This window comes from Anabrus simplex, chromosome 3 (assembly GCF_040414725.1).
Source record: "Anabrus simplex isolate iqAnaSimp1 chromosome 3, ASM4041472v1, whole genome shotgun sequence".
NCBI classification, from domain to species: Eukaryota; Metazoa; Arthropoda; class Insecta; order Orthoptera; family Tettigoniidae; genus Anabrus; species Anabrus simplex.
Genome location: NC_090267.1, coordinates 371,323,901 through 371,349,508, shown reverse-complemented (window position 1 = coordinate 371,349,508; position 25,608 = coordinate 371,323,901). Strand labels below are relative to the sequence as shown.

At 38.1% G+C, this 25,608-nt stretch overlaps 1 protein-coding gene across 8 annotated transcripts in view; it reads right to left on the bottom strand.

Moving 5' to 3' along the window:
- The window catches only part of Fak (protein tyrosine kinase 2 Fak), a 795,737-nt gene that overhangs the window by 19,007 nt on the left and 751,122 nt on the right, over positions 1-25,608 (bottom strand). For all 8 annotated transcript variants that reach the window (XM_067143295.2, XM_068226723.1, XM_067143301.2 and 5 more), the window contains 2 exons: positions 14,709-14,808; positions 8,096-8,220 (listed from right to left, as the gene is read on the bottom strand). In XM_067143295.2, coding sequence (XP_066999396.2) covers positions 8,096-8,220; positions 14,709-14,808 — 225 coding nt within the window. The remainder of the gene's footprint in view (positions 1-8,095; positions 8,221-14,708; positions 14,809-25,608) is intronic.

The following is a 25,608-nucleotide window of genomic DNA, read 5'->3' as shown; positions in this document are numbered from 1 at the left end:
AATTAAACAGTATAGTGTTATACTGAATGTTTTGCTTTTTATATAGGTATCTGATTTGTTTTATGCACTTTAATTATCACTAGGCTGAACCCGTTGAAGTTCTACGGAATACCAAGTCCCCGGTTTGGTAAATTATATTTATTTGGTACTTACAAACTGTTGAGTGATACCATGGCTATATACAGACTCCAGGAATTAACTTGAAGAATGAAGTGTGTAGAACCTATTTGCAGAGAAATATTGGTCCAATGTCTCTGAAATTAATTACAGTAATATATTTATTGCAGCCAAATAGCCATACAGAAAGAGAGAAAAATAATACATTTATATACACTGATACTCGCACGCTTGTGCCTTGGATTGCATATTCTTTAATAGTTTTTGTTCTTATGATGCAGAGTTCTACGTGGTAACGTTCACACATGTATCCACATAGTTTGCACTTACATGTCTCTGTCGGTTCACGGTATGAGATGTTGGTAGAAATTAGATGGTGGAAACCATGTACTGCCAGTCTTGTGAATACGTGCCTCATCTTGAAGTTGGATGTTGTCCATGTCCGGTCTATCATGGCCTCCATTCCACAGAATTCTGAAGGAATGTCTTCTCTTTTTTTTGCTGAGTGTTGCTAGGAGATTTTCTGATGCTCTGGTGTTGGGTAGAGTCAGGTGTGTTCTGAAGTCTTCAATGAGGAAGGATTCTCGTGTTAGGAGGTAGACAAGTCTTGATCTTGTAGTCTTGGATACACTGATCACTCTTTTTATGTATATAGCTTTTACTCTTTCTAGAGAGGATAGGTTGTTTTCTGTGAGGTACGGCCATATGATTTCTATCCCATATGTTAGTATAGGCATGATTTTTGATCTAAATAGTGCCATCGCCATCTCTAGGCTGAGTGATCCGATGTAGTTGATTTCGTGCATCGCCGTTACCGCCTGTATTGCTTTCTCTGTTACATGTTTTGTAAAGCATTTGGAACTTGTTTGTAGAGTAATGCCAAGGTACTTGAAGTCGTTTACTATGGCTACTTTCTGCCTCTTTATGAAGATTTCTGCCATTGCTGGGATCTTTCCTCCTTGCCTAAATACCATCACTTTTGTTTTTGATGTATTAATTTCAAACTTATGTTCGTAGCACCATTCCTCCATATCTTTTATCACTTTTTGTAGTTTCGTGATGTCTCTTGATCCGATCACTATATTGGCGTAGGCGTACGATACTACATCTTCCTTATGGGTTATTCTCATTATTTCTTCTGCTGCCAGAATGAAAAGTAACGGGCTAATTGGGTCACCCTGTAATACCCCGTTCGTTTGAAGTATCAGTTTTGAGAGAGATATATTGTTAGAGATTCTTATTTTGTTCCATTGTAGTATCGTTTTTATGGTTTTAGCCCACACATTGTTTCTGTTGAGGGCTTCTTCCAGTTTCTGGGTCACAAGTTCTCGATTTATGAGGTCGAATGCTTTTGTGAAGTCTATAAACACTACATAAAACTTTTCTCGTTTTTCAAGGACTTCCCATATGTTATTCAGTAGTAATTGTATGGCGTTAATAGCTGATCTTCCTTTCCTGAATACGAATTGATTTTCTGGTAGATACTAGTCTATTTTTTCCCTGACTCTCGCCACGATTGTTTCTGTAAATATCTTGAACGGTATGTTCTCCAGAGTGATGCCTCTGTATGTGTTTGTGTCATATGGGTCACCATTTCCTTTATAGAGTACTTTAATAGTTGAATGTCTCCATCTCTCCGGTATTGAGGCCATCTCAATGCATTTATTGTATAAGTTTGTCCATGTAGGCAGTAGGAGATGAGCAGTGTCTTTTATATACTCACTGTATATGTTGTCTGGTCCTGCAACTTTGTTTTTCTTTGTGCTTGAGATGATGTTTTGGACTTCATTTGTTGTCAGTGGAGTCCATGCTGTTGGCGCTAGTGTATTGGTACTTTGATAATTTTCTGGGATGTTTGTTATTCCTTCCTTGTTGAGTATATTGCTAAAGTGTGTCATCCATTCTTCCATGTTTATATAGTGTGTCTGGTTTGCTTCCTGGGACGTAGAGCGAGATATGGGTCTTTCTTTGCCTCTTCTACTATCCTTTTACCTTCTTCCTCCCAGTATATCCTTTTCTGTTCCCGCGAGTGTTTTATAGAGACTTCTTTTTCTGTTGTATAGCTGATAGAGTGTAAGGTTCTTCTTCTTTGTTTTTAGTCATGCAGGGCCTTCAGTACTTCTTTTCTTAGCAGGTAGCATTCCTGGTTGAACCTTTCGGTCCTTTCTTGGAGTTGCGGCTTTGTATTAGCAATTCCTCTAGTGTTTGTGCCGCTTCTTCTAGTCTTAATTCCTCAGTGAGCTCTTCTATTTTTCTTATCTGGTCGACTTGTCCTTCTACTTTTTCTACGTCAATTTTTCTTGATAATAGGCATTTTACTTGTTTGTTTGGTGATCGCCAATCTCCATGAATTTTTATTTTCATGGGGATATGCTTTCTTATTTGTATGTAATTTGCTGACCAGATAGGGGTTATTTCTCCTTTTATTTGCCCTTTTATGAGTGCAACATCTATCATGCTTGTTCCGCTGTAAGATATGTAGGTTGGAATGTTTCTGTTATTTAATAGAAGAAGGCCATCTTCTTGTAATTTTTCCATTACTAGTTTTGTTTTGTAATTATGTACATCCAACCTACAGTTTAAGTCTCCTGCTATGATTAGGGGGTTGTCTTGTTTGCTCTGAGTTATTAGTTGTCCTAATTCGTCTATTATTTCCAAGGCCGTAGTATGTGGTTGGAAGTAAGTGGCAATAATTGTGATGTGTTTTGTTTCTATTAGTAGAGAGTGTTCCAGTTGCGTTATCATTTTTATTATGGTCAGCCAAGGCTTTAAGAGAACGGATATTCCTCCTATGGGTCTTCCTCTTTCTCCTTGCTTCGCTTGTAGATGTATGCAATAATATTCTGCATGTTGTCAATGGTCTGTGAGGAATGTTTCTGTCAATATTACTATGTCATATCCTTTTAGGCAATCCATTGGCGACATGCTTAATGGGTTTTTTGAGCCTTCAATGTTCCATAACATTATTTGTATGCTTCCTTTATTCTCATTTCCTCTGTATTTTGCATTACTCCAGAGTCCATTGTGTGTTTTATTCGAGTGGCATCCCTGTGTTCCTCCGAAAAAACTTAAAACGACTAACGGTGATGTTTGTTGGCCAGAAATATGATTTATTTACTCTTTCAAGGTATTTAAATGGGATTCCCACTTTGAAGCATTTCGTGTTATACTTCGTTGATAATTCTTCGCAGATTACGTTTCCTATAATTCCCTTCTTGGTAAAGAATTTCTTTAGGTCCTCTGCTGTCTCTGAAATGTAGTGCTGTTAGAGCACCTCCTTAAACACTACATTTATTGTCTTATGGCTCACTGGCACTATTTGTACTTTCAAACTGTCTAATGATTGAACTTGAGACATTGCTACGTACAGCTGGCCATGGCTAAATGCAGGCTGGGGTAAATGTACACCAATACAGTCTAAAGTCTGTCCTTGAGCTTTGTTAATTGTCACACCGAATGCAAGGCGAATAGAAAATTGGCTTCTTTAAAAAATTAAATGGAAGAGTAGTGTTGACGGTTTTAAATCAATTCTAGGAATCAAAACTCTCTGCCCAACACTTCAACCTCTAATTATTTTGACATCCAACAATTGTCATGCATTTTTTCTACAATAAAACATGTTCCGTTTAGAAGTCCCTGTGAAACACTTAAGTTTCTTAATAACATTACAATTGCTCCAGGTTTTAATTTGAGGACATGAGGAGGCAAGCCATTTAATTCTAAGCTGGTTCAGAAACTCTATTGGAAACTGGAGAGTTTCATTTTCATCTTCAGCAATTAAGTTACTTACAATGATGTACGTACATTCTGGCCATTCCTGGTGGAACTTTAGAATTGATCACATTAGAATTGATTTGATCACAAGTGTTCGTTTATAGGACAAGAGTGACAATTTTGGAGAAACTTGTAGCATCTTCTGATGACTCAAATTTCTTCCCCTAAATTTCAGAGACATTGTCTTGTTCAGGATGGTAGAGGAGGGTCAATCAATAATAGACTGCTCTGGTGATTCATGATATGCAATTTTCAGCAAAAAAATAATCAAAGTCTAATTCTTCTGGTCTTGCTGGCATATGTTTAAACCGATGAAATATTTTCACTTCTGACCACAGAGGAGAAAATTTAATACAGTTCTGAATAACAGCTTGTTTGGAAGCATGCAGAACAACAGGCAAAACCTGTCTATCTCCACCTACAACAATAACTTTCTCTCCAAAAGAGATGGAATTACCCACGACATCTTCCCAAAGTCTGCTAACGCACATCAGGGTATGCACATAATGCACTGTGGCCTCCGGAGAAACCTGGTGCAGGTCTTCCGATTTTACGCCTTATAGGCAACCTACGTGTCGGTGAAGATGGGGCCCTACTTATGAATTCTTATGATGAGGATGACACACAAACACCCGGCCCCCAAGCTATCGGAATTAACCAATGAAGGTTAAAATCCCTCACCCGGCCAGGAATCGAACCCATGGTTCGTGGACCAAAGGCCAGCACGCTAACCAACCATTTAGCCATGGAGCCAGACAAAACTTGTGTTCTCGTCCTAAGGTGGTGCAGCTCTTTTCAGGCACACCCATGGAGGTGAGCTGTGTGTACCATTTTTTTAATCACATCCCAGCCCTCCTGTCATTCTTAAATCTCTCGCAGTGCCGGGAATCAAACCCATGCCTTTGAGGACGGCAGCTAATAACACAAACCGTTACACTACGAAGACTGACACTTGGATGATTATTACTTCATTTATATCAAGCAAATCTTGTATAGCTGTGAATGTACTGTTGACTGCCACTTATCATGTTGGCAGTTCTGAACCTATTTTGCCCTACTATTCTTATCTCTCGGAAATTTAAATAATCTAGTCCCTTTAGAAGAGTGACTTTTACAATTTAGAGCAACACAATAATCCTTATAACTTCAATCTCATTGCAGTGGATACATGCAGATGCCAGAAAGTAAAGCTCTATAGTCTCAAAATGGTCGTTGATGCAAAGAATTCTGAGAGCGTGACCAGACCTGTGTATATAGACCAACAGTGTCTTGTGCTTGGACTTTGGTTTGATGTAGGCCTATTTCAGTCAAACGTACACCAAGCATAAACAATTACATAAAACAATTATAGCGGTACTCTTGTGAATGCAATAGGTTTAAAAATATGATCAGAATGTTTGAAGGATTTAAATCATAAATACTCATTTATGTACATGGTTTTCACTGAAATTTACGCTTAAACACAGCAGCCAAGCATAGTTCCAATTTCATGGCCTATTCGTATGTAACTGTATGACGATTCCCCATATCCTTTTTGAACTATCTCACAACATCTGATCATGATGGCCTCGCACCTCAACATGAATGAAGTGGCGCTATTCGCACTCTATGATTACTGTAGAATGCCATCTGATATATGAAGTTTGCAACAACTATTGCAAGAAGATTGGACTTTTCTCTACAGACGTCTCTACTAAAAAATGTATATCATGCCCTCTGGTGTGAAGAGGGATAATTAAGATTGCAAAGGAATTTTTCATTTTAAAGTTTACTAAACTGAGTTGTTTATTCCTTGTTTTCAGTGTGTCAAAGTTTGTAACACTTCTATCTCTTCCCGCCAACTTTGGATGCCGGCCAATACAAAATTTTGTATATTTATTTTTTTAACCAATAAGATCTGTCTTGTAGCTATTTAATTACCCAATGAAAAATGGTGGGGTGTCAGGCTTTAGCTCAGAGCTCTCTAGAACCTTCCTCTCGGGTATAAAAGCTGGCACATTTTTCAACCAGGTTGTCTCACTGATCGTCCAGTCTACTGAGTGTGTTAATACAGGAGGCGGGGGCATCTCGCCCATCATCGAGTATTCTATCAGCTTACGGTAATGGCAGCCATTATATAACTAAGTGATAGTCTCTGAAAGCTAGCTCGAGGGGAGGGTTTCCAATCTCAATAATGTAATCTTAAATTTCAAAAAAAAAGTAAATTTCTACTTTTAATGATTTAATGATTTTGAGGTGACTATGACTTTGTAACCATTTCATATTTTTGTAATTTAACTTTCCTCCATCTAGTCACCTCAGAAGCATAGGATTGGCTTCTGCAACTTCGGGCCATAAGCCCAAATAGGGTTTTAAGCTTCTAATTGCAAATTTCTAGGAGTGCAAGTTTGCCTCCCCACTACTTTGGTTTTTGGGCCAGTAACTTTAACCTATTGTTTTCCACAAAGGCCTGGTAGAATGGGTACTTGGTACCCCTGTTAAACTTAAGTCTTTTTATGTTAAAGAAAGTTGTCATTCGGGCTTTAAGACAGTCAATAGTGTTTGGTTTTGTAAAATATTTTTTGTGCTTTAGGTAGGCCTGGGCCTTCCTGAAAATGTAAATTTGATAGAGTAAAGATGCTCTGTTTATTAATGTTGAATGGTGCCTTTGGAAGGCTGTAATTTTATAAGATATGGTGAGTAGTCTCCTATACAAACTTGTAGAGGAAGGAAGCCTTACTTTGGTGTAAAAGGAATTGAGAGATCCGTCTACTTGACTGGTTTTTTGGAGGAGCCACGGCACTCTTGAAGAGTGTATAATTAGGGGGCTTCAAGCTCAAAGTTGTTAATCAATTATTATCACTTTTCTAAAATTTGTTACCCAATCTTATGTATTTTAGTGTCTCAAACTGTAAAGTCTAACTTTTGGAGAGAAACAAAAAAATAGCAGAGAAAAAAGTACAACTCTAACTTTAAAAGTTTTTAATTAACCTTTTGATTGTCTTAGATAGACCCATTCAGGCCTGCACCTTTGTTCACCTCTGTCCACCACGGTATCCCCGTAACAATTACTATTAATGCTCTAAGCTTTCGGCAGTCTTTAATTTTGCACCAGTGGTTCTATAATTCATATTTTCAACATTTTTCATTATTGTTGTTGTTGTTTGTTGTTTTAAGGGGCCTAACATTGAAGGTCATCAGCCCTTTTTTCATTATTCAAGGGCCATGTCTCCACCCTTATGTGACCACTGAAAACATGGCAGACGTTCATTCAATTAACTTCAGCCAGGCAGTGCTTCTGCCTCTCTATGTTATTCTACAGTAGCTCATTGATATAGACCTTGCTAGAATGTAACTGTGATAGTGCCATCTGTTGTATTCAGAATAAACTACGGTATTGCCATCTCTTGTCAATTACTGGAACTGACTGAAACTGCTTTTTGAAGCTGAGAGGAAGCTTTGTCTGCATACTGAAAAGTTCATATTAAAGTGATAACTATCAAGAAAAATATAATAATAATAATGTTATTTGTTTTACGTCCCACTAACTACTATTTTAAGGTCTTCGGAGACGCCGAGATGCCGGAATTTAGTCCCGCAGGAGTTCTTTTACGTGCCAGTAAATCTACCGACACGGGGCTGTCGTATTTGAGCACCTTCAAATACCGCCGGACTGAGCCAGGATTGAACCTGCCAAGTTGGGGTTAGAAGGCCAGCGCCTTAACCGTCTGAGCCACTCAGCCCGGCTAAGAAAAATATGCATTGAAGATATATGCATCTTTAATTTAACGCATACAACTTGAAAATTGGCCCAGTAGAAGTCGTCAGATTATAGACAGAAAGCATACTTTTAGTATATGGGCGAATAGCACTATGCGCATGTTAATTTTGTAAAATAAAATACTAATAACAGTTGAAATAAAGAAAACAATAGTGTTGGCCACATATACATGCAAGTACTTTTCATCTAAATCACACTTCATAAAAATTGGTCCAGTAGAGAGTTGTTGGCGAATTGTTAAAGAAAACGCCTTATGTTTTAAAGATATATAAATTACACATTTAAAAATGTACTTATTCACTAAATAGTCAAATACAACTCGAGCTCCACATTCTCTCCAGTCACAAATTCTCATTATATTACTACAGATAAAACCAGCACCCATACTACTATATCAACATGTATCTTTGACAAAAGTGAGAGCTGGTCGTTGGCCGTACTTACTTCTCTATGTGCAGATGATGGGAACACAGGAACCAGAAAATCCACACTTGAGAGTAAGTTTCGGAGTTCCACACCTACCCTCCGCACTAAGTCCAGGTACTGCTCAGCACGACTTTGTTGAACTCCTGTACCAGAAAGTATTTTTTAGACCTCAAAGTATCATATACACAGTTATTTACAAAAGAACTTCAGTTAACTGTTGTCATTAAAGCAATTAAAGAACCAGATGGTAGAACTCTGCACTGTAAAAGAAAAGTTGTATACATGAACAAGAACTGTAGACATCAGAAGGTATTAAAAAGCCATCTTAATAGCTATGCATAGATTTAGAAACCACACTGGATTCCACAATCTTCTCAGGAACAAACATGAACTCTGATGAAAACTTAGCAATAAGGATATACCCACGGAATTGGAAGAAACTGAAGTAGTACATTAACAATGGAATGAGAAGTATGTAACTTATGAGGGTAAGTTCGAAGAATGTGTTGCACAAGGCCTGAACAAAGAGAGAGAAACACAATAGATGAAGAATGAAATAAGTAGGATTGCAAAAGAAAAGGTAGGAAGGAAAGAGAGATATCACAGGAATCAGTTAGTTATCAGACCTGACTGATTAATCATGGAAGTATGTGAGGAATGGAGACAACAGGAGTATAAGTGACATTATGGCCACAGCTCTTCCTTTTCAGTCCTTGCCTTTTCCTATCTCATAATTTCTGAAAACTTACCTAAGTTGGCACGACGATTATCTGAAAAGAAAAAAACAACCCTTACACAAACCTACTTTTTAGTGTCACTATTATGTGTGCTTACTTGGCATTAAATGTAATTACTGAATCCCTCCCAGAAGATGTATGTGACAGCCCTCTGACAATCGGGACAAGTTATTCTGATATGGATGTAGCTGAAGTCACCAATAATCCCAGGGAAATTACCCCATATATAATAAAATACATCGGTTTCCAAGAATTGTAGTCAAGTTGACAGTTACCAGACTGTCCCTTATGTCATATATTTCATGGTATATAACCTCTAATTGGGATTCATTCCTACAATTTGAATTCAAACTGTGTTTTCAGCAGTGTTTAAATATGGCCAATTGAACATCGGTTTTAGACAGTGTATAAGTGATAAATAATGTCTTTGCAATGCAGCAACCATACTTAGATTTGTTTGGAACATGCAGTACAGTATCAAAATTCTTCAGAAAGTTCTGGAAGTACATTTTTCAAGTCCGATTTCTCTGTAGTCATGAAGTACAGATATTCAGTGCTATAGAAATGACTTTCCACAGCAAGCAGTGCAGCTGTGGCTTGTCTGAATGCACAGCTTGAGTGGCAGCAGTGCCTGCTCAGGGTCAGATGCGAGCGGACAGCTCGAGAGATTCAAAGCACGACCGTTCTGTTATAACGTATTACACAAAGATAGACTGTTACTGAAGCGAATAACAAAGCAACTTAACCCTCGAGCACTCGCGCTGGCACACTCAGTGCGCCACGTTTAAATAAACGGATGTCCAATGTCGCACCAACAATCTGCTGACCTGTGTTGTTAGGTATTCCTACAGTACAGTTTTAGCCATCTGTGTGAGAAGTCAAATAAATATTTCTCCAACAGAAGCGAATTAAACTGCGTTTTAAGTTCACCGTGTCACAACTGGCGCACTCAGTGTGCCACGCGCGTCATCATGTAAGTATATTTTTATTTACAAATTACTTCTGTATTCACTAGAATTGTCAATATTAAGTAAAATATTTCACGAATTAATTGATGAACGATAAAACACAGATTATAGGCTTTGAATTTACTTAACTTCGATGAAAACATTAACATACTTAATGGAGCACTCAGTGCGCCACGTGAGTGCTTGAGTGATGAAAAAAAAAAACCGCGAGCGCTCTAGGGTTAAAAAGGAGTGAGTTGTAAGCCTAATGATTGTTGTACACTTACCAGGTTCACAGTAAATGTTGAAATTACCATGAAATTCCAAGTGTAGGGAAACACGTTTGCACTTATTATCAAAAACTTTCACCGGTGTTTCACTACACACAGAGTTAAAAATTAAATAATTGAAAAGGAGGTTCAACCTATTCAATACTTAAAAGAAGGAAATGCAGTAATCACATTCCTATTTAAATGGGACCGGTTTCGACCTTAGTCCAGGTCATCATGAGCCATAAAAAGATGTACAAAGTTTATGAATATTGGAGGTCAGTTTCACACTTTGATAGGCACAAAGACACAACACCACATTCTGTATGCACAAAGTCACAACACTATCAATTAATATACGAAGTTCAAAAATAACTAGAAGTCGCAGACGAATAGATTTGTAGTAGAAAGCCACCAGCTCCTGGTGATCAGCGCGGCACATTCAAGGTCGAACGCCAAAGTAGAGTGGAGAATGTTTTTGAAGGTCTAGAATTTGTCACGGTTGCGGGAAGTTAAGTACGTATATAAAAATATACGACGCAAATCAGAATAATTGAGTGAGTACTTGTATTCCTGCTAAGTTCTTGGAAAACAGTTGACATTGAAAAAAACAATTGTAGAGAGAAGAAAAAATGTAGTAAAAAGCGCAATATCAGAAAACAAATGAAAACTTATATGCACAGTGCGCTATTTTTAAATGAAAAATTTTTAGGTTATGATTGAAGTAGTCAAAGTTGGTGCAAGACAAGAGTTAAAATTTGAAAGAGGAGAACCGAAATGAAGGTCGTGTTGTTTTTTTTTTTTTTTTTTTAATAGAGAAGGAAGAATAAATTAAACGAGGAAGAGTGATAGTGAAATAAGAGAAAGAATAAAAGAAATTGAAGTTAGATGGTAATGAGGAAGGATAAGATAGGGAAATGAAGGAGGGGTAGTTTAGGGTGGGTTAGGAGGGTGGGTTATTGGAGGTAGAAAATGTGGATGGGAACTATGTAAGGCATGGAAAATAGAATTGGGGTTTTGGAATTTGGAATTTTTGAGAAGAAGAATTAGGAAGTCAAAAAGGATATTGGGTTTTTCAGAAATGTTGTTTAAATTGAATTTAAATTAAATTGAAATTAAACGACATTTCAATAAAACCCAATATCCTTTTTGACTTCCTAATTCTTCTTCTCAAAAATTCCAAATTCCAAAACCCCAATTCTATTTTCCATGCCTTACATAGTTCCCACCCACATTTTCTACCTCCAATAACCCACCCTCCTAACCCACCCTAAACTACCCCTCCTTCATTTCCCTATCTTATCCTTCCTCATTACCATCTAACTTCAATTTCTTTTATTCTTTCTCTTATTTCACTATCACTCTTCCTCGTTTAATTTATTCTTCCTTCTCTATTAAAAAAAAAAAAAAACCACGACCTTCATTTCGGTTCTCCTCTTTCAAATTTTAACTCTTGTCTTGCACCAACTTTGACTACTTCAATCATAACCTAAAAATTTTTCATTTAAAAATAGCGCACTGTGCATATAAGTTTTCATTTGTTTTCCGATATTGCGCTTTTTACTACATTTTTTCTTCTCTCTACAATTGTTTTTTTCAATGTCAACTGTTTTCCAAGAACTTAGCAGGAGTACAAGTACTCACTCAATTATTCTGATTTGTGTCGTATATTTTTATATACGTACTTAACTTCCCGCAACCGTGACAAATTCTAGACCTTCAAAAACATTCTCCTCTCTACTTTGGCGTTCAACCTTGAATGTGCCGCGCTGATCACCAGGAGCTGGCGGCTTTCTACTACAAATCTATTCGTCTGCGACTTCTAGTTATTTTTGAACTTCGTATATTAATTGATAGTGTTGTGACTTTGTGCATACAGAATGTGGTGTTGTGTCTTTGTGCCTATCAAAGTGTGAAACTGACCTCCAATATTCATAAACTTTGTACATCTTTTTATGGCTGATGATGACCTGGACTAAGGTCGAAACCGGTCCCATTTAAATAGGAATGTGATTACTGCATTTCCTTCTTTTAAGTATTGAATAGGTTGAACCTCCTTTTCAATTATTTAATTTTTAACATTAATAATTTCAATACGGAACAATGAAGTTTTTATCTTTAAATACACACAGAGTTTACAAAATTTGTTTTGGCTGCTTTTAATTCTTCAACTATTCTGGGAGTAGACTGGTGAACTGAGGACTTGGCAGTAACCCAGAAAAATCAGTCAGGAGATGACAAAGTGGGACTACACGGTGGATAGAGCCCTCATGAAATCACTCGTTCCCCGAATATATCACTTAAAATTTGCATAGAGTGATTGGAGGTATGAGGTGTCGCTCCATCTTGTTAGAAGAATGAGGCTATAATTTCTGTTTCATTCAGTTCCACAAAGAACGGTTGCAAGATTTCATTTCAGAAAACTTCTGAATCTACAGTGCCGTTAAAAAAATATTAGCTCAGTAATTCGTGAAAGTGATATTGCAATACACACCACCAATCTCTTGAGAATGAAGTTGTGTTCGCAAATTGCATATGGATTTTCAGATGTCAGGATTTGGGCATTTTGATTGTTTATGTACGTAGTTAAATGAAACAAGCTTCATTGGTAAAAAATATTCTGTCTAACACTTCCTTTCCATGATGATTAACAAACCGCTGAAACCATTTGCAATAAAAAATTCTTTTCTACATCCACCAACTTCAACTCCCGAACGAAAGAAAATTTATACGGATAAAGATTTAGCTTTTTCCTTGCTACTCGATGTGCTGTGAAAACAGAAGCACCAGTCTGCTGTGCCAATTCCCACATGGTTTTAGACAGACTTTTAAGGAGCCTGACAGAAATATCCGAAAGATTCTCTTCTGTTAAAATTTATTCATTAAATTGAGAATTACTTATTAAATCTCGCACAGTATCAAGATGCGATAGCCTGAGTCAGAAAACAGTTCGCAAAATCATCTTTTCACTGCGTCCATGTATATGTCACCTTCCTAGAAAACCCACTCCACTAAAAACATTTGCTCCTCTGTAGTAAGTATCTTAAGTCTCGCAAGCTATTGACCACCTCCCCAACCTTCACTTTAACAGCACTGGATCCCGCTCAGGCTGGCTGAAGCGATGCAAACAAATGCAGCATTAACACCAGCCACTGTCACTGCAGAGACTCATTTCTAACGCACTGTACATAAGACAGTAAAATCCAGCTAGTTGCATGGTGGAGAACCTGCTTACGGCAACAACTAATGCAGATTAAGCAGCCAGCTCTTCGTCCACAAAAGTTTAATTCTGTGACCACACAGTGTTGTCTGCATGTATTTTTATGTATGTCATATATGTAGTTGCCTTGATTTACCATGTATGATATGATATATATATATTTATTTATTTATTTATTTAATCATGTCAGAAACATACATTATAACTTACAATAATATCAGTACAATAACAAGTCTGGTACTATAACCATTAATCATTTCTGATGATGGCACGTAACGATGTGATTAAGCTCTACATAAATAAAAATTTAATTAAATATAGTGTGACAATATGCGGCTAATTCACATGCTTCCTTGGTAGCGTCGATCACATACTGCAGAGAGCAAGTAGTTGAGCACAAGTTACAAACAAGAAGATGGCTCATTGTCTGTTCTTCACCACATTCACATAGAGAGGAGTCACAGATAAAACCCCACTTTCTCATGTTGGTCTTTGTTCTTCCAACTCCTGAACACAACCTGTTGAGCATCTTCTATGTTGACCAGCTTTCCTCGTGGCCTGAAGGAAGTCTTTCGGAAGGCATCACCCATTCAGCAAGGTGGCTGGATCTGGAGCGCCACGAATTCACTCTGAAGTTCTGTGGTGGTCCAGTGAGGCTTTCAGTTGTATGGAGAAAGCTTTTCCTTGACTTGAGCCGTTGGGTTACTGGTTGGTACCCATATAAAGTATGGGTCATCAGGTTCAGTGCCTTAGATTTCTCCAATTGGATGTTTTCCACCAATTGGAAAAGGCTCGTATCAGAGCCAATCATTACAATGATATATGATATGATATGGTCCGACTTGTTGGCTGAATGGTCAGCATACTGTCCTTTGGTGCGGAGGGCCCGGTTTGATTCCCGGCCGGGTCGTGGATTTTAATCACTTCTGTTTAATTCTTCTGGCTCGGGGACTGGGTGTCTGTGTATGTCCCAACACTCCCCTCTTCATATTCAGACAACACATCACACTACCAACCATCACAGAAACACGCAATAGTGAATACATTCCTCCATAGAGAGTTTGTGTCGGGAAGGGCATCCGGCCGTAAAACAGGACCAAATCTATATGTGCGCCGCAGTTCGCACCCGTGGCCCCACATATGTGGGAAAAGCGGCAGACAAATAATGATATGATATGATATTATATGATATGATATGATATATGATATGATATATGATATGATATGATATGATATGATATGATATGATATGATATGATATGATATATGCTATATGATATATGATATGATATGATATCATATATGCTATATGATATGATATGATATGATATGATATGATATGATATGATATGATATGATATGATATGATATGATATGATATGATATGATATGATATGATATGATATGATATGATATGATATGATATGATATATGATAAATAAATAGTAAAGTCCATACCTTGAGAGAGCAGCATCACAGCCTTTACAACACTTGTTGTACAGTCATAAACCTTGTCATTTGACCGATCCAAGTCAGCGGTAGGAGTTGGTTCCATTTTCTACACAAATAATGTAACAAGTTAAAATCATTTGATAAATGCTCAATGAAAAGTTAGTCTGCAACAAACAGAGGACAGAAAAGCACAAATATCAAATTACACTCATGCAGAATTATGAAGATGATCAATCAGGTTTTTCTAATACTAAGATCTGAAGATTTAGTTTGCTCTGAATGCGCCAACCTCTTTGGAAAAAAATATCTTGTTACAAATGAACACAGGAATGGATTGATAAAATGCAGGATAATTTCAAGCTACAAGCACATTCAAATGAATGTTGTAAGATACATGGTCAAATATATACAACCAAAAATATGTACTGAACAGTTGGTATACTAACAGCATAGTTAATAAAAGCAACGAAAATTTCTAACAACAGCAGCAACATCTCAACCCACTCATTTCTTGAAATAAGTTGAAAGCATGTCAAAATTGTCCACGACCTGTTATGCATAAAACAGTTTTGTGTTAGGATGGTAATTCATTTTCATTACTGTTGATTTTTTTCTCTTTATAGCAACATTTACCACCATCAATATATATCCTTCCTCCTTTTATAGGAAGTAATTTTCAGCCCTAATCTGTAGATGAGCACAAGTTATACTGATACTATAAAAACAATGTTATTAATCACAGTGTATTATAAAGGTAAATTGCAATGAATTTAAATGTTAACATTATACAGTAAAACCTGTCTTAAACAGACTCTCTATTAACAAGAAAGTTGCCTTCAATGAAAAATAATTCCAGCCCCTTCACTTGAGTATAAAATATAATGTAAACCTATCTGGATTAAGCAGAAACCATCACACATGGTAACAAAAGACAAAATATGCTCTTAAATGGAAATTTCCCTATCCTCCCAGCAGTTGGTTCAGCATTATTTCAACCATCCTATACATTCTCGATCATCTGTGATCCAAGGGCAGATACTATATATGGTACAGTACATTCCTCCTTTCCCAGTTTCTCCATTTTGGGGGTTAACTGCTGGGTATTTACTTCCATTGACTGGACAATCCACTTTCCATATGGTACACTACAAATCCTATGACAGAATTATTTGGTTATGTTTGGTGTAATCTCTGAAGCTTTAAATTGTAGTGGAAAGTCAGATAATTGAAAGTAAGCCTATTGCAATCCACAAAACTCTATTTGACTGCTGTAGAATATGAATTACAGTGCAAACTATATTTAGTAGAAATTTTTCCTGGTCCTTTGTGATTCTGCTGAAGACAGATTTAGCAAATGCACTTCCTTCCCAGTCCTAGCCCTTTCCTCCGGTATCATCAACCATAAGACCTATCTGTGTCGGTGTGATGTAAAGAAAATAGGAAAAAAAAATGTTTTACTGTAATAAATAATTGTATAGTAAAACATTTACAAATACACTTACAAAGCAAGTTGCATATGCAGTAGCGAGACAGTTCCAACAGTATACGTTTTCCTAGACTTGAATAAATAGGAAATTTAAGTTAAGGTATGGCCAAAGCAATGTGTTATAATAAGAAAAACAATGTAATGATCAACCTGAAGGATTATAAGATGTTCTCCATGGAAATTTCTGAAATGCAATATCTTGCACAAGAAACATGTCCCAGAAGCTTCAGTCTAAAAGAAGAACTTTTAAAAATGAAATTGCAGATGGAACTCACTTTCAACAACTTCTATAATAAAACTTCTTACTAACTAGAAAATATTAAAAGCATGCTATAATTATTCAAAATTGTACAGGCAGAAATGCAAGGGAACTGTCCAGTAACCAAGTTGATAATGGGCATAGTTTTAGTCAGACATAGCTTGAACTCAACTATATACATAGGCAAGAAATAACTTCCTCTAGAATAAAGATATGATGATAAATACATGGCGTATGGTTTTTAGTGCCGGGAGTGTCCGAGGATATGTTCGGATCACCAGGTGCAGGTTTTGTGATATAGATGTTGATTCCCATAGGGAATCTGAAATATTTGTCCCGAATGAGTAAATTTATAATACCAATACAAATGGTCCGTTATTGGACATTATAAATTTTCCAGCTAACTCATTCCTGGTTGCCAGCGTTTCCCGGCCCTGTTGGGAATCGAACCCAGGACCCCTGTGAACAAAGGCCAGCACCCTAACCATTTAGCCATGGAACCAGACGATATGATGATGTTACGCTTGGATAACCTGATTCAACTATGAAGGATTAAATCGTTCTCCCCTTCTGGTAAACAGTAACGAAAGTGATATGGCAAACAGTAACGATAGTGACAAACTAGCAAAACTGCAGTTAAGGTCTAGATTTTACTATTTATGTAAGATATACCCTCTATCAAAGTCCCCCATCTGCAACTTGCTCTGTATGGCTAACATATAAAACGAACCAAAAATATTTTAAAATGCGAATAAATATGCAAATACTCCGTGCATATTTTTTCTGGAATTTAGCAAAGATGAATTTAGGTGCGTTGAAATAAAGCTGGTACCCTTTTGCCTCAACAATGGATCCTGTTATACTATAGCATTGTCCGTTTTTCATCTGTGTGGTGACAGTAGCACATTAAAAGTTTTTGTAATCACTCGTTCATGGGTAACAATAAGCTTAAATATGCAGAGAATGTTGGAAACCACGTAGCAGGAAGAAAGTATGCATTAGAGAAAGTTGTACTCGCAACTGGCAAAAAACAAATACTACTTCAAGAAACAAAGAGTAATCGCCAAGCATTTCACACAACACATACTGCTAAATCCAGACAGTGCACTCATTACAACATACAGATAATAATAATGGCTCGTGGCCTCCGGAGAGGCCCGGTGCAGGTCTTTCAAGATGATGCCGTATAGTCAACCTGCACATCTGTGAGGATGGGGCCCTACCTATGATGATTTTTAATGCTTTAAAAAAAAAAAAAAACACACACACACACACACCCCAGCCATCAGAATTAACCAATAAAGGTTAAAAATTCCTGACCCTGCCAGGAATCAAATTCAGGACCCCTGGACCAAAGGCCAGCATACTAACCATTTAGCCAAGGAGCCGGATAACACACAGGTGAAACTAGCCGATTACAAATATCAGGGGAAGGTAAGCAAATTGTATGACAATAATTCTGATCAGCAGGCTGCTTACCCACCAACACGAATAGTTTCTTAATGAATTCAGTTTTGAAGTACATCATTATGCAGAATTCATTTCTTGTAAATAAAATACAAATTAGAGCCAATTTTTTAAATTAATGGCTCATGGTGTGGGTTACTATAGTAACATACTAGTTTGTGAACCATGGTCAACGGATGAATGGCCTAGTAAGTGGTCCCGAGAGTCAAAATACCAGCTGTTATGGAATGGGAGTGGGCATCTTGGACATATTCTATGGCCCTCCTTGTGCTGAGGCAGCTAGGAATATATAATCAAACGATGGTCCCTAAGCCATTAGAGGAGAGATTCTCACTGGGACTATGTGTGAATAGGTTAGCATCCTGCTTCACAGATTTTTCACCGAGCATGCTCAGAACATTTTAAGCAAGCTTTGGACTTAGTAACTGAATCCCACTTCCATTGGAAAGTGAGAGACTCCTTGGAAATAGCTTGGCGAACAAAGGGAGCTATTAATGTCTACGGGGCTTATGGAAGGGAGAACAGAACTAGCTGAGTCAGCAAACAGGAAGTGTGTGGATGTGTTAGGAGTTCATGCTATTCGGATAAAGAGAGATAACGAAGAAGAAATAGGGGATTATAAAGTTGTCTTAACAGGTGTTAAAAAGGGAAGGACAGAGTATGGGGAAAGACTGTTCGTCAAGAATACTACTGTATGCAATATAGTTTTAGTTAGGCACATAAATGAACGAATGATGCGAGTAGATTTGGTTGTGCAGGTATTCCGTGGAATTTTTGAAGATAGACCACTGTTTGATCTGTAGTGAGCTAACAGACAGGGCAGGTCAATGATAAACCCTATATTTACCATGATTACTGATGGAAAAGCAGTGGGAATATGGAAAAGAACTGGTGATGCTATTCCTTGATCTAAAGAAGGTGTACGATTGTGTTAATAGAGAAAAGGTGAAACCCTGGAAAGAAAAGGATGTGGAAGGCAATCAAGGGAACTAGTGAAAGAAATGTGCAAGAAATTGTCCAGTTGCGTCCAGACTCCAGTGGGGATAAGATTGGTTTAGAAACCAAACTGGTCCAAAACAGGGAAGCGTATTGTCTCCACTTATATTTATAATGGTTATGGATGAAATTCTAAAGGAAATAAAGGGAAAATATGGAGAGGATACAAAAATATTGTTGTTTGCAGATGATATAGTGATCCGAGGAGTCAATAATACAGAAATGCAAATCCAACTAGAGGCTTTAAAATGACAATATTGAGAAATATGGTATGAAAATCAGTGTGGAGAAGAGCAAAACAGTGGTGATGACAAGAGGAGAAAGAGAATCGTTAATATCACGGACAAAACCTTAAGGTTGTTGAATACTTCAAATATTTGGGAAGTGAAATAATGCAAGAAACAAGAATGGATAAGATCACCAGAAGGGTAGAAGTGGGAAATACATTCTACCAGAACGTAAGGAACCTGGTGTGGAACAGAGAAGTTCCTATGAAATATGAAGAGAAAATGTACAAGATATACTATACCCCTATAATAACATATACATCAGAGACTTGGACTTTAACAGCAAGAAATGAGAGTAAAATTCAGGCCAGTGTTATGAAGTTCCTGCAGAGTATGGTAGAGAGGACAAGAATAAGAAATGTTGAGGTCAGAAAAGAGATAGGGGTAGAAAAACTAAGTGATAGGATGGAGAAGAATAAATTGAGATGGTTTGGAAATGTTATGAGGATGGAGGCGGGAAGGACACCAAAACAAGTGTTGGAGGCTAAGATAGATGGAAAGATGGTAAGAGGGGGGGGGGGGGGGGGGGCAGAGCAAGATAGATGGACACAGTCAAGAGCAGTATAAGGAATAGAAGAATGAATTGGAATACAATTACTGAAGAGGAGTGGTGGAAGGAGAGGCAATGGTGGAGAAGTGGCTTCAACCTGGCAAGAGCTGGGCAAGGGGAAATAAATTATGATGATGATGATGATGATGATGATGATGATGATGACAGAACTAAGCATCTGTAGGCCTACGATAGAAAAAGTGAAATCTGTCTACAGATGAATAAGGGTAGAATCTCCATTACAAGGGAATTAGACAGAAGTTCTCGGTTATGACAAGTGAAAAGTTCCAAACAATAGACAATAGGAAGGTTCTGGATCATCATCATCATCTGGGTATCCTTCCAGCAGGCTGGGTAGGATTTTTATGGATAATATGCCTCCATCAGTTCCTGTCATTATAGAGTTCCTCTCCTTTCACATCCTGCAGTGTTGTTCCTTTCTAGATAAGGTCTGCATTTATTTGGTCCAGCCACCTTCTTCTGGGACGTCCAACAAGTCTCCTTCCAAGTACTGCCATTTCCAAGTATTGTCTGGGGGTTCTAGTCTCTTCCATCCTTTGCACATGCCTAAACCATTTCAACCGTGCAATGCGTAGTTTTTCTTCCATTGTACAGATCACTTGTATGTCATTTCTGATGCACTCATTTTTTATTTTGTCTCTTCTTGTTTTTTGCATAGCAGATCATAAAACTTTCATTTCTCACATGCTTGTAGTTTGCTGATGTCTCTTTTCAATGACACACAGGTCTCCAATCCATATGTCATGACTGGCAGGAGGTAAGATTTGAAGATTGATTGTTTGGCTTTTATGGAAACTGCTTTGTCCCACACTAGATTTTGTACGTGATAGAAGAACGTGGAACCTTTTGTCACTCTGTTCTGAATTTTCAATTTAGCACTCCCCTGGTTCGATACATTAATTCCAAGATAACTGAAGCTTTCTACACATTCAATTCTCTCTCCATGAAGTCTGAGGTCACATTTGCTAGGTGTTCTACTCAATTTTATTGCTACTGTTTTCTTCTTACTCACAGTTAACTTATATTCTTTAAATTTGTTGACCCAGCAATCTAATTTCCTTTGGACTTCTTCCTTTGTTTCTCCCCAAATGGCCACATCATCTGCAAACACTAATGCATTCAAATCTCCAGGTTCTACAGCTTTAATTTCCCTTAATGATTACATCCATGAGTGCAAGGAAAAGTAGTGGAGATAGAGCACTGCCTCATTGTACACCTCTCTTTGTTTGTAGTGGAGATAGAGCACTGCCTCATTGTACACCTCTCTTTGTTTGGAACCATTCAGATCTACCATTCCCTATTTGTATACTACTTTCACAGTTTTCATATAGCAATTGAATCTTATGAATTAGAGAACTTGGAGCCCTTAGTTTATCCAGACATTACCATATTTTGCTCCTTGGAACACTGTCATAGGCTTTTTCTTTTCTATATCTAGGAACATGACTATCAGATCTTTCCCTTTTTCCCAGTACTTTTCCGTTAGTTGTCTAACAGCAAAAATTAGGTCTATTGTTTCTTTGTTGCCTTTGAAACCGTGTTGTACTTCTTCAAACTGATGTTCTATCCTTGATCTTAATCTCTTCGCTATGATCTTTTCTAATATCTTGAGGCAGTGTGGTAGCAGGGTAATTCCTCTGTAGTTTCTTCTGTTTCCTTTCTTGAATACTGGTATGATCAATCCTTTCTTCACCGAGCTCGATAGCTGCAGTCGCTTAAGTGTGGCCAGTATCCAGTAATCGGGAGATAGTGGGTTCGAGTCCCACTATCGGCAGCCTTGAAGATGGTGTTCCGTGGTTTCCCATTTACACACCAGGCAAATGCCGGGCCTGTACTATAATTAAGGCCACGGCCGCTTCCTTCCAACTCCTAGGCCTTTCCTATCCCATCGTCACCATAAGACCTATCAGTGTCAGTGCGACGTAAAGAAAAAAAAAAAAATTCCTTTCTTCCATTCATCTTGTATCTTATTTTCTCTCCAGATTACGCCTAGTGTTCAATGTAGCCACTGAAGACCTTGTATGCCAGCCGCTTTGATTATATCTGCAGATAATCCATCTATTCCTGGTGATTTTCCTCCTTTCATAAGCTTCAGGGCATTTTCTGTTTCTGACCACATAACTGGTCTTTCTTCTTCTCCATGTTTGATAGGTTCACTGTTTTTGTACTCCTCTTCTTCAGTGTCATTTAACAACTTGTCGAAATAGTTTCCCATTTCTTCTCTGATGTTTTCTATATTCTAGATTAGGATTCCATCCTCTGTTTCAATTGCTTTGTCTGATCTCCCACTCTTCAATATTACATACAACATCTTTCGATTCCCTTTTGCCGGGCTGAGTGGCTCAGATGGTTGAGGCGCTGGCCTACTGACCCCAACTTGGCAGGTTCGATCCTGGCTCAGCCCGGTGGTATTTGAAGGTGCTCAAATACGTCAGCTTCGTGTCGGTAGATTTACTGGCACGTAAAAGAACTCCTGCGGGACTAAATTCCGGCACCTTGGAGTCTCCAAAAACCGTAAAAGTAGTTAGTGGGATGTAAAGCAAATAACATTATTATTATTATTATTATTATTATTATTATTATTATTATTATTATTATTATTATTATTATTATTCCCTTTTGAGTCCTCCTCTAGTTTTGCGTAAACATCTCCCAACTCTTATCCTTCTCTTCCTTCACAATTCTCTTCACTAATAATTCCTTATCTCTATATATTTGTTTGAGGCTGGCTATTTTTGCTTATCTTGTAGGAAGATACCTTGCATTTGTTTTTGCTTCTCAACATCTTTCAGTTTCTTTGCCATATTTCTGTCTTTAACAGCCTCTCTTACTTTTTCACTCCACCAACTGGTCTCTTTCTTCTTTCTTCCCTCTTGTTTTGCCACATACTTCTGCTGCACAGTTCACTAGTGTTGTTTTAAACAGGTTCCATTCCTCCTGTGCATTTTGTGTTTGATTCTTCAGTACCTTTTCCATTACTAGCTTTGAAAAGCTTTTTCATTTGCCTCATCTCTCAATTTTCAATCTTTTATTCTTCGTATTTTCTGTGTACTTGGTGCACGCACAACCTTATAGTTCAAGTCAGCTATTATTAGCCTGTGATCGCTGTCTAAATATTCACTGGGAATATCTTTTACATCTCTCACGCCTTCTCCACTTTTTCTGTCTATTATTACATAATCAATGACGGTTTTAGTTGTTCCATCGCAGCTGTATCTGGTTATTTTATGGCTGTCTTGTTTCTTGAAGAAGGTGTGTTTTATTATCATGTTATTTCTGGCACAGAAATCTAGGACACTCACCTTCAGCATTCCCTCCTCCCTTTTCCACAAGGCCCCATTGCTTCTTCACAGCCTGTTCTAACTACTCCAACTTGGGCATTTAGATCCCCTATTATCATAATATTATCCTCTTGTACATGGTCCTCTGAATTTTCAAGGAACTCATGCTTTTTGTCATCACTACTTCCTGCCTGTGGGGCATATACTTGGATTATTGTGAGACTGTTACTGCCAAGTTTTACTCTGGCTTTGATCATTCTTTCATTTATATATTGATATCTGTTATGGCTTCAGTATCTTTATGTAACACAAATCCAACTCCATTCTTTGTTTCCTTCTTGTTACCATGCCAGTGGAGCTTGTACTCTTCCCTCAGTTTCTTTGATTTCATTCCTTTCCATTTTGTCTCATTCCTAATATACATGTATCTTCCCCCTTTCCATCAGGTCAACTTTCTCTTCATACTTGTCGATCAGTGTAGTTATATTCAGGGTTCCTACTCCCAGTTTGGTTTCTTGGTAAGGTATATTCCGCTTGTTATGTCTTTGATCAGTATATCTTCTTGCATTTCCAGGATAAGCATCAGCCTTCTGAAGGTCATCATTAGTTCCTGAAGTGCCAGAAGTGAAGTCCTTATCTTTTATGGGCCTAACATACGGAAGGATTTTCTTTTGGGGTTTACTCCCTTAGCCTTTGAGGATCCCTCCTCATCCCACAAGGCAGTGGGTTCCATCTGTACTACCCCAGAGGATGGGTTGCCTCTTCCTCCAGCTCTGCCGTACTGAATCATCATCTCCGCCTTCACTGCCGTTGAGGTCTTCACCCGTAACCCTGGGCACGAGTTCCGCAATATACCCCACGGGACTGGGTCCCCGTCTGAACTCAGCCATCCTATCACCCCAGCCTACTGGAATGTAGGATGCCCACCCCCGCGACGTGGACGCACCAGGCAAGAATTACTCAAGTGGAGAAAGGGAAGGTGGCCCTGTCTCCCTTGAGCCGGGTTCATGTTGTATATGATGCTACAACCAAAGGTTCGGGATATAGGAAGAGAATGGCCGGCATACAGGGATGTTGTAGTAGAAACATCAAACATCATGGTGGAATTATGAAGTGAGGGCAGCTTGTAAACATAAAAGGAAGGCATATCAGAAATGGGTCCAAATAAGGACTGATGCAGACGGGAATTGTATGTAGATGAAATGGCGTACAGCTTTTAGTGCTGGGAGTGTCCAAAGACATGTTCGGCTCATCAGGTGCAGGTCTTTTGATTTGACATCCGTAGGCGACCTGCACGTCGTGATGAGGATGAAATAATGATGAAGACGACACATACACCCAGCCCCCGTACCACCGAAATTAACCAATGATGGTTAAAATTCCCGACCCTGCCAGGAATCGAACCCAGGCCCCTGTGACCAAAGGCCAGCACGCTAACCATTTAGCCATGGAGCCGGACATTGTATGCAGATGAAAGAAACAGAACGAAACAAATTATTGTTGAATCCAAGAAGAAGTCTTGGGAAGATATTGGCAATAACTTGGAAAGGCTAGGTCAAGCAGCATGGAAACCTTTCTGGACAGTAATGAAGAATCTAAGAAAGGGAAGGAAGACGGAAAAGAATAGTGTTTTGGGTAAATCAGGTGAACTGATAGTAGATCCCAGGGAATCAGAGGACATCTGGAAGGAATATTTTGAAAATCTTCTCTACGTAAAAGGAAATCTTTCTGATGATGTCGTGAACAACCAAGCTCATGGGGAGGAGGACAGTGATCATGGTGAAATTATGCTTGAGGAGGTGGAAAGGATGGTAAATAAATTCCATTGTCATAAAGCAGCAGGAATAGATGAAAGTAGACCTAAAATTGTAAAATACAGTGGGAAGAAAAGGATAAAATGGCTTCACAGAATAATATTAACATGGAATGTTAGTAAGGTGCCTTGTGACTGGACAAAAACAGTAATTGCACCTATCTGTATTTCACTGCTCAGTGGTTGAGAGTAAGTTGGATGAAAACCAGTGTGGTTTCAGACCACAGAGCGGCCATCAGGATCAGATTTTCAGTATGCGCCAGATAATTTTAAAAAATGCTAGGAGAGAAATAGAGAGTTATGTTTATGTTTCATAGATCTAGAGAAGTAATTTTACAGAGTACAGAAGGAAAAGGTGTTAGCCTTAATGAGGGATTATGGTATTAAGGTTAGATTATTAATGGCAATCAAAGGCATTTATGTTGACAATTGAGCTGCAGTGAGAATTTATTGTAGAACGAGTTTTTGGCTCAAAGTACTTACAGGGATTTAGACAAAGCTGTAATCTTTCACCTATGCTGTCCTAGTTTACTTGACTCTTCTACTAATGGCTATAAAGTAGTAGGAGGGATTCAGTCAAGTGGAAATGTAGTAAGCTGTTTGGCTATACCAACGGCTTGGTCTTGGTGGCAGACTCTGTTGAAAGCCTACAATCTAGTATCTTACAACTTGAAAATAGGTGTAGAGAGTATGATATGGAAATAAGCCTTCCCAAAACTAACGTGATGACTGTAGGGAAGAAACCT